The sequence below is a fragment of the Nicotiana sylvestris genome, chromosome 8, assembly GCF_000393655.2.
Source record: "Nicotiana sylvestris chromosome 8, ASM39365v2, whole genome shotgun sequence".
Classification (NCBI taxonomy): domain Eukaryota; kingdom Viridiplantae; phylum Streptophyta; class Magnoliopsida; order Solanales; family Solanaceae; genus Nicotiana; species Nicotiana sylvestris.
The window spans coordinates 75,318,692-75,328,725 of NC_091064.1; the positions used below are offsets into that span (position 1 = coordinate 75,318,692).

Sequence of the window (10,034 nt, forward strand, 5' to 3'; positions counted from 1 at the left end):
CTACATCCGAGCAGCAGGCCCTTCGGTTCGATTACTATCTTGTTTTAGCTTACATTTCATCATTAAACTCCATATTATTAGCATTAACTGCTCTAACAACTAGCTCAGGAATAGATCACGTATTTTTAGAATCCCATTTACCCATTTAATTGTTGTTACCATTTTCATTGTAAACAGAAATATATAGGTGTAAAATAAGAAAGGAATATGGACGGTCTATTGAGTTGCAATTGTCAACGCAGGCAATAGGAGCAACTTTCATTGGCCTTGTTTGTACATGTTGTTTCTATTACATTACACCATGCGTTCCACCTATAGTTCATAAGGTTTAGTTGATCCTAAAAGGCTGGCCAAGGTTGTGTCCTTCCAAGCGGACGAGGTCGGCTCGGTGACCGAGGGCTTGCGTGGATGTGGCATTGCGACCACGGGCTTGGACGTCACTTCAACATTTCTCTGCTTTTTTGAGGCCCGAGTTAAGAATGATACAAGTATAATAAAACTCAAAATTTTAATCTATGGAATGTTTCGTAGTTCTTGATGTACTTCGTGTACCTTTTATTTGAGATACCATGATTTTATATGTTGTTCTGTTGGCCATACATGTGACTACTATTCCACATGTATTCACGTCCCTTTTAGCAGGGGGCGCTACATCTTTTAAATGGATGTAGGTAGTTCCACAACATGTGGTATTGGTGAGTGATAGCAGTACACCTTCTCCTCAGCAGATTATGGTGAGCCCCGCTATAGTTTCAGTGGGCATTTTAGCCTAGTTTGCTTTATGCACTTAGGTATTCATTGTCTTAGAAGCTCCATGTACACTATGGGTTATGTATTTAAGATTTGAGTTTTTGTCATATAATTATGTTTATAGTTAATTATGAAGCTATCTACCCATTATGAGAATGATTTTAGGCCATTGAGCCAAATGTGAATATATGAAAGTTAAGATCTAAATATGTGTTGATAATCATGCATGAGTTATGGTGAGAGGTTGATGTAACGTAGGCTTGTTCGACTGGGTTCACTCGGCTTAGCGCCAGTCGTGCTCCCTGATATTAGGGTGTGACATAGTACTTCTGAAAGCTCTTCTCACACTCATCAGACGACATGAATAAGGCACCCTTTTTGGTCAATCTAGTAAAAGGTGCAGCAACAGGCGGTAAGCTATGTACAAAACGGCGATAATAACCTGTCAAACTAAGAAAACTCTGAATTTCAGTAGTTGATAACGGTTTGGGCCAACTCTGAACTGCCTCAATATTCTTCAGATCTACCTTGATGCCCCGCCCCCCTACTTGAGACCACGTGGCCCAAGAACACCATCAAATCCAACCAAAACTCACACTTAGAGAATTAAGCAGATAACTTCTTCTCCCTCCATGTCTGGAGTATAATACTCAGATGTTGCTCGTGATTCTCCTGGATGTGTGAGTACACCAATATATCATCAATTAATACTATGATGAAAGAATCAAGATACTGCTAGAACACACTATTCATCAGGTGCATAAAGGATGTTACGGCATTGGTCAGGGCAAATGACATAACTCGAAACTCGTAAAGACCATAGCGGGTCCTGAATAACGTCTTTAAAATATTAGAATCATTAATATTCAATTGGTGATGCCTAGATACCAAATCAATCTTGGAAAATACTCTAGCACCCTGAAACTGATCAAATAAGTCATCAATGTGCGGTAGTGGGTACTTGTTCTTAATTGTAATTTTTTTCAACTTCTTATAATCAATACACATTTGAATAGTACCATCCTTATCATTCACAAATAGAACCGGCGTGCCCCAAGGTGACACACTAGGCCTAATTACTCCTTTATCAAGTAGCTTGTGAAGTTGTTTTGATTCTTTTAACTCTGCAGGTGCCATTCAATATGGTGGAATAGGGATAGATTGAGTGATTGACACCAGATCAATACAAAAACAATATCCCTATTGCATGGCATGCCCAACAGGCCCACAGGAAACATATTTGGGAAGTGTCTCACTATCGAAATAGAATCGATGGTAGGAACATCATCACTAACATCCCTCACAAAGGCCAAATATGATAGACATCCTTTATCAATTATCTGTTGAGACTTCAAATATGAAATCACTCTACTCGGACCCTAATCTAGGGAACATCTCCACTCAACCCTAAGAAAGCTCGGCATAGCCAATGTCGGGGTCTTAGCATGAGAATCCAGAATAGTGTTGTATGCAGCGAAATCAAAGGGCATAATTTCTTGCTATCAAGTCACTTCAGAAGAATGTCTCGAGACCCCAAGGACGTGGAGTTGCGACCGAGTTCCCTTCATCGGGGCTCGTCGAGGCCCGACTCAAAGAAAGTCGAAGATCGAGGCTAGAGCAAAACGGGGAATTCCCAAGGCACACTGCTAAGTCTGACAGAGCCGGACTACCCAGAGCCTGTATCGAGGCATCACGTCTAGCTATCCCATCTCGATACTTTTACAATTAATACACGATTCCGCTCCTATATAAAAGAAATCCTCACCACTTTGTAAAGGGCTGCGGTTAGTCCAACCACTCTACACAAGGTCAATAATAACTCGCTCTCTTTTGTCTCTCACTTACTCGCTCGAGGCTACTCTGTCCGTTTATTGTTTTCATACTTGTTCTTTATTTATTGCTTGATATTGGCCATAAAGAACCTTCTTTAATCATATTTTAACTGTTATTCCCTTTCCGTCTACCCCTAATAGCTCGAGCTTGAGCCCAGGCATCGACCTTGAGGCCTTTCATCGATCAATCCAAATCTCGAATATCAAGCCCCTCGGTTTGATAACTGCCCTGTTTTAGCTTGAACTTCGTCGTTAAACTTCACATATCTAGCATCCACTGCTCTAACAACTAGCATAAAAGTAGATCGTGTATTTTTAGAATCCCATTTATAAATTTAATTATTGTTACCATTTTCACGGTAAATAGTTTGGCACCCACCGTGGGGCTAAAAATAATAGTGATTATTTTCTTGTTGGTTTCATTACACAACGCAAGTCATCTTTCACAATTTTTTTTTTGTCCAAGATCTTTTGTTTTCAGGACAAAATGTCCAGCTCAGCAAACAGAGTCGAGAATGACAATCGCGAAAACCATGGGGAAAATGGTGTGGTTATTCCAGCCATCGGCGCGCCACCGTAGAATCCTGATAAAGTGCCTGGACCGATTTCAGCGGACGCGGATTCGCAGGACGCACAGGAAGCCCAAAAAACCCCATCCCAGGAAGAACAGGAAGTTAGCCTTCATGTTATTTTTGAAATGTTGCAGGCACAACAGTTGGCTATCGCTCAGTTGCGAAGGCATCTAAAGACTCCCAGCATAGTAGCGCTGGAAATAGCTCCCCCAGTCGAACAAGTACCCGAGAGATCGAGCAATAACGGATCGATAGCCGACCCGGCCATAGTAAAAATGCTTGAGGATCTCAGCAAAAGGATCGAATCGGGCGAGAAAATTATAGCAGCCAACGACAGGAAGGTCGAGACCTACAACTTTAGGGTCGGCCAAATCCCGGAGCCTTGAGGGCATGGATTTGAAGAAGTTCATACAAAGGCCGTTCCCCGAGGAAGTGGCCCAGAAGCCCATTCCAAAGAAGTTCAGAATGCCGGAAATCCCTAAGTACAGCGGGACCACTGACCCTAATGAACACGATATAGCCTACACCTATGCGGTAAAACGCAACGATATAAAGAATGACGAGATCAACTCAGTATTGCTGAAAAAATTAGGGGAAAAACTCTCGAAGGGAGCCATGATGTGGTATCACAACTTGGCTCCTAACTCCATAGATTCATTCGCCATGCTAGCAGACTCCTTCCTAAAGGCACATGCTGGTGCCATCAAAGTAGCGACAAGGAGGCCCGACATTTTCAAAATCAATAAAAGGGAGAACGAGATGTTGCGGGAATTCTTGTCTCACTTTCAAATGGAACAGATGGAGCTATGGCCAGTCTCCGATGACTGGGCAATGCAGGCCTTCACCCAAGGTCTAAACGAATGAATCTCGGTGGCTTCAAAACAGCTGAAATAGAACCTGATCGAGTACCCAGCTGTGACATGGTCAGATGTCCATAATCGATACCAGTCGAAGATCTGGGCCGAGAATGACCAGCTGGGAGCCCATTCGGGCTCTGTATATCCGAGCAGTCTTCTGGCAAAGGAACCAAAACCAAAAAAATAAAGGTATTATCCATACCTCAAAGATAGGAGGAACGGCCCGAGGCGCAACCTACCTCGCAATGATCGGACAGTGGATTGAGGACAAGATCCTCGAGGTCTTATCAATAGAGCTAGGTTCGATCAGAACGTAGTGACAACGGGTGCAGCCCACTTGTCGGAATACAACTTCAACGTTGATGTGTCGGACATCGTGTTCACCATCAGTATAATCAAAGACACGAAGTGGCCCAAACTATACAGTCAGATCCTTCGCAAAGGAATTACAACTTGGTATGCGAATTTCCCAACACGCACGGCCACAGGACCGAGGATTTTCATCAGTTGCGAGAAGAGGTAGCTCGACTTCCTCACAAAGGACATCTCCGGGAATTCCTTAGCGATCGAGCCAGAAATTAGTTCCGGGAAAGGGAGGCAACCAAGAAGAATGAGGCAAATGAGCCACAACATGTCATCCATATGATCATGGGGGGGGGAGGGCATGCCCCGCAGGAACCCGTAATGAGAAGAACTAAAATATCCATCACCAGAGAAAAGCATACCCCGGGATATATTCCCAAGGACGCCCTCACATTCAGCGAAGAAGACACCGAGGCATTATCTCAACCTCAACGCATTGGTAATCTCCTTCCTTGTGAATTCTTTTCAACTAGTGGATCTAGGTAGCTTGGCTAATATCGTCAGGTCGAGGGTGATAGAGCAGCTCGAATTGCTCAACCAAATCATTCCCGACACTTGTGTCCTCAACGGATTCAACATGTAAAGTGAAACAACGAAAGGAGAAATCATCCTTCTGGTCACCGTGGTCGGCACGACCCAAGATGCTAAATTCCATGTCATCGAAGGAGACATGAAGTATAACACCTTATTCGTGCGGCCGTGGATACACTGCATGATAGCGGTACCGTCCACCCTTCACCAGATGATGAAATTTCCAGCAAGGGATGGAATTAAAACTATCTATGGGGAACAACATGCGGCAAAGGAAATGTTCGCAATACATGATATGATACCAATGCTCGTACCTCCACCCACGAATAAACCAAAGGGTGAATCGGGCCTCACCCTGGATCGACATTGCCAAAACGAAGTAAAGGACCATACCTTGTCTTCACCTCGGGCAATTGAAACAAATCAGCCCTCACAATTGTAGCAAATCAATCTCAAGGCGTCGCCAGCATATCTCACTTCAAGGTATGACCATCTCCCTTTTTGTTTCGAATTTAGGACTAACACTTATGCAGGCACTCGATCGGAGTGGTCAGAATGCTAACCCTGCCTAAAGACCTTAAGGCTCTAAAAGCCCCTGTTGCACTCTTTTCCTTCAACCGAGTTTTTGCCCCAAAAGAAGGGTTTTTACCGGCAAGATTTTTAACGAGGCGACGTCTGCGGGCTACCTAAGGGAAACTCAACAAATGCTCAAAACTTCATTTGTACTCAACTTTGAACGATGGGGGACATTCCCCAGGAAGCCACCCGCTCGGAAAAGTCGTGAAATGCCAAACGGGGTCCCTGTAGGAAAGTAATGTACCGAGCCAAACGGTCAAATGAACCGTGTCCATATAGCCAAGATCCCATCAGCAAATACGTGTACTATTGTACCAAAAATCAAAGAATATCTTTTATCAAAAGCACCTTCGCAAGCTAAGGTGACAATTCCTCCGCCGGAAACGTCTCGAACACTCGGGGACTGACATCAGCAATTTAACACTCAGATGACCTCCGGGTCGAAACTCCGAAATCATAAAACCTTCAGGAAAGGCAACGCGGAAATTGCCAAGCATCTCCAGCAACCAGGGTATCCTAAGTACTCGGAGACTGACGTCAAAAGCTCGAAAGAGAAACGTATGGCATCAAGGGTCAGAACTCCATGCTCATTAGGCCTCAACAAGGCAATTCCGAGCTCACGAGTAATGGCCTTAGAACATAAGAAAACTCGATGACTCGGAGACAGTCGTCAGTCGCCACTAACTTAAAAACCCGAGGCCATAAGACCCTGAGCGGGCAAACTCAGTCCAGCAAGGTCTATTAAACATAGCAACAAAATCTGTAAGACCTCAACGGCGTGAAAAACCTATAAGACCTCAACGACAAGAAAAACGTGTAAGATCTCAACATCATGAGGAAAGCTGTAAGACCTCAACGTCATGAGGAAAGCTGTAAGACCTCAACGACATGAAAAACCTGCAAGACCTCAACGACATGAAAAAAGTTGTAAGACCTCAATGGCATGAAAAAACTGTAAGACCTCTGGCATGCCCCAACTTTGGGACTCGCGACCGGCGCTCAGCCGAGTGAACCCAACTGAACAAGCCTTATCAACCGCTATCTACCCAACCCGATAGGAATAAGGAAGCCATGCTTACCTTTATTTAAACTAGGAAGGATAGTACATTCAGCATCTTATTTCATTTTATATCACAACATTTAAAACGTGGTTAAACTTCCAAGGTTCCATACAAGTTATAGTGTAGAAGAAAGCAAGAGTACAAGGTTACAACATGGTCCATTGACCTATCCAATACCCATATATAACACACACAAACGTCAACGGAGCCTCTAGGGATACAAAAGAGTGTTGCAACACTTGCCGGTAACAAGGCTCTGGCTATACCTTATGCAAATACCAAAATAAGATTTTCAGGAGGAAAAGCGGCATGAGCCACGCAGGGCCCCGAGAGGAAAAAGGGGCTCACCAATACAGCTGACGAAAAGTGAAGGAGTTCTACTGTCGGTGGACTGGACTACCTGCTATAGAACCACCTACAATCATAACACGAATGTAGCGCCCCGACAAAAGGGACGTCAGTACATTTGAATTGTACTGGCATGTATGAACAAACTTTACCCCAAATAAAATCAAGAAATACACAGGTAACAAGCAGTAATAGAATCAACAACACAATGCACATGAAAGGAACAACCAAAGCCAAACAAGTTCCAAAATCTCTCCTTTTCCCCTTCAACATTATTTCATCACATCAATGGTTTCACAACTTTCACATATTTTCATTTCAATAGTGATTTTGATCACTTTTCTACCCTTATTACCTCGGCCACCCTTATCACCACAACCCACACCTTATAACTTCGTGTTGCGGCGCGCAACCTGATCCCACCGGACAATTACATTTCACACGAAAACACAACAATTAACAAAGAGTTTTCATAGACATCAATACCATATCCATTATATGAAACAGTCTGTATAAAATTTAAGTCACAACGATAATTTCCGCGACAAGTCACGTATGATATTACCACAGTTGTTTCAATTGCATCAATTACGATTTCTTTCCATCATTTGTTACATAGCTATTACCACATAAGCACCTTCACACACACACACTTGGCTTGTTTCCATTTACTTACACCATTATATCAGAAAACATAGCCAACAACGTTCAAGGCATATTAATCACAAGAATTCACAAATGGTCCACATAAATAACACATACCAATTACTCGTACACCAAACAAGGTAACTTTACAAAGGTTAAAGTTATCCATACATACCTAAAATTCGCCCTTAGTGATACTACAATGATCCAATACACTTAAGCAACCTCAATCTATAATACAACATTCAATAGGGCCAATATATTAATAATAAATTCTGTAACTTATGCCATTTAGGCATATCATCAAATACCTTGTAGGTATAGATCTTTACAACCCATAACTATAGTATTGGTTCACCCAACGATCACCATTAACCAACAATTCATTCCACCATCATTCCTAACCAATTTATAACTTCCAACAACATATGTGTGACAACCCATCTTCACCCAACCAACAAAATTCCATCAAATAATCACCTTCCAATCTCTACAATGACTATGTATTTATATTAGGAACTTATGGCTTCTAATCACCACACCAAGAGTCCCAATACTTAATTCACACTCATATACCCATAATAAATTCATATATGTAAGTCTAAGGGGGGTAGGATTACCTTTTTGAAGAAATCTTGCAAAACCCTCCTTTGAGTTCTTGAAGGAATTTCTTGAAGATCTATGTGTTTTATGAGTAGATTTCATCAATACTAGTGTATGAATAATGGAATTTTACACCAAGTTAATGAAGATTGCTTACCTTGAAGATGGGAGGGGTAGGAGGTCTTCAGAGGGTGAAGAAAATCCCAAAATTCGAGCTTGAATGATAAAGAAATGAAGGAAATGTAATACCCCTTCGGTTTTTACACTGACCAGGGGTATTTTAGACATTTTACATGTTCCACCGCGTTCCCCTGCGGTCTTCCATGATCTGTTGCGGTTTACAGGCAGAAAAACCTTGGTTTGCCGCGGTTTGCCGCGGCCGCGCTCCTGGGCGCGCTGGTGACGCATGTTCAGTAAAATGGTCATAACTTTCTGCATACACCTCCAAATGACGAACGGTTTGTTGCGTTGGGAACTAAACGCAAAGGACTTTAATTTGATATGTTTTCATCACTCAAATATTTATATAACTAGATATATGATTGTCCAAAGTGAGGTCTTGTGCGCATTCATTTACAACTTTAGCCTATTATTAAATTTTTCCAACTTGGCTTAGACTTAGGCCTCTCCTTAGACCCCAAACTACTTATAATATGACTTATACACTTACTAACTTATCTAATTGATATCCATTATATCATGAACCCTCACTTGCACAAAATATAAAATAATTAGCCTATCTTGGCACCAGAAAATCTTAGATTACTTAGCAAAATTTTCTGGGGCTTTACATTCTCCCCCACTAAGGATCATTCCTCCTAAAATGATTCACTATCCATCCTTATGTAACTTCGGCTTGTTCACATCATGAAATATATCAACAGCCCCGAATTTGGCTAACTCTTTAAATTTCTGAAAAATTTCGCCAGAGTATCCTTTTTAACTAGACCTATCCACCTGTCAAAGGGCCTCAAATACATATCCTAATAGCATATACATGTTTCATAGACATAATATAACTTGTACAACACCAACCATGGCCACATAGGCAACACATGTAATAAAAATGGAATTGTTTAACATTGATCAAATCAAAAGATAAGAATTCATAGGAACCAAATGCATATAAGCTATTACATGACTATTCAAACCAATGTGGGTACTTCTTTCTCATTTCTTCCTCGGCTTCCCAAGTGGCTTCCTCAACCTGTTGGTTCTGCCATAACACTTTTACGGAGGCAATTTCCTTATTTCTCAGTTTTCGGACTTGCCTATCAAGAATGGCAACTGGAATTTCTTCATAAGATAGTTCTTTATTAACCTTAATAGTTTCAACTGGCACAATAGTGGACAGATCTCCCACTACCTTCTTCAGCATAGACATATGGAAGACCAGATGTACCAACGACATCTCGAGTGGCAGCTCGAGCTTGTATGCCACCTGACCAATCCTCTGAATGATTCTATACAGTCCGACATACCTCAGACTTAATTTCCCGTTCTTCCCAAATCGTATAATGCCCTTCATGGGGGAAACTTTCAAAAATACCCAATCATCTTCTTTGAACTCTAAATCTCTGCGGCGAATGTCCGAATACGACTTTTGGCGACTCTGAGTAGTTTTCAACCTCTCCTTAATAATCTTGACGTTCTCCATGGCCTGATGCACGAGGTCCGGCCCTATCAATTCTGCTTCTCCAACCTCGAACCACCCAATGGGAGACCTGCATCTCCTACCATATAGTGCCTCGAATGGTGCCATCTGGATACTAGCATGGAAGCTATTGTTGTAAGCAAATTCTATGAGTGGCAAATGGTTATCCCACCTATACTTGAAATCAATAGTACAGGCACACAACATGTCTTCAAGCGTCTGAATAGTCCGCTCTGCTTGCC

At 42.1% G+C, this 10,034-nt stretch overlaps 1 protein-coding gene across 1 annotated transcript; it reads right to left on the reverse strand.

The window, feature by feature from the left end:
• Positions 1-9,279: 9,279 nt before the first annotated feature.
• On the reverse strand, positions 9,280-9,795 carry LOC138875221 (uncharacterized). The gene has a single exon (XM_070154045.1). It carries the CDS (start codon positions 9,793-9,795, stop codon positions 9,280-9,282), a length of 516 nt encoding a protein of 171 aa, XP_070010146.1.
• Between the last annotated feature and the right edge of the window lie 239 nt (positions 9,796-10,034).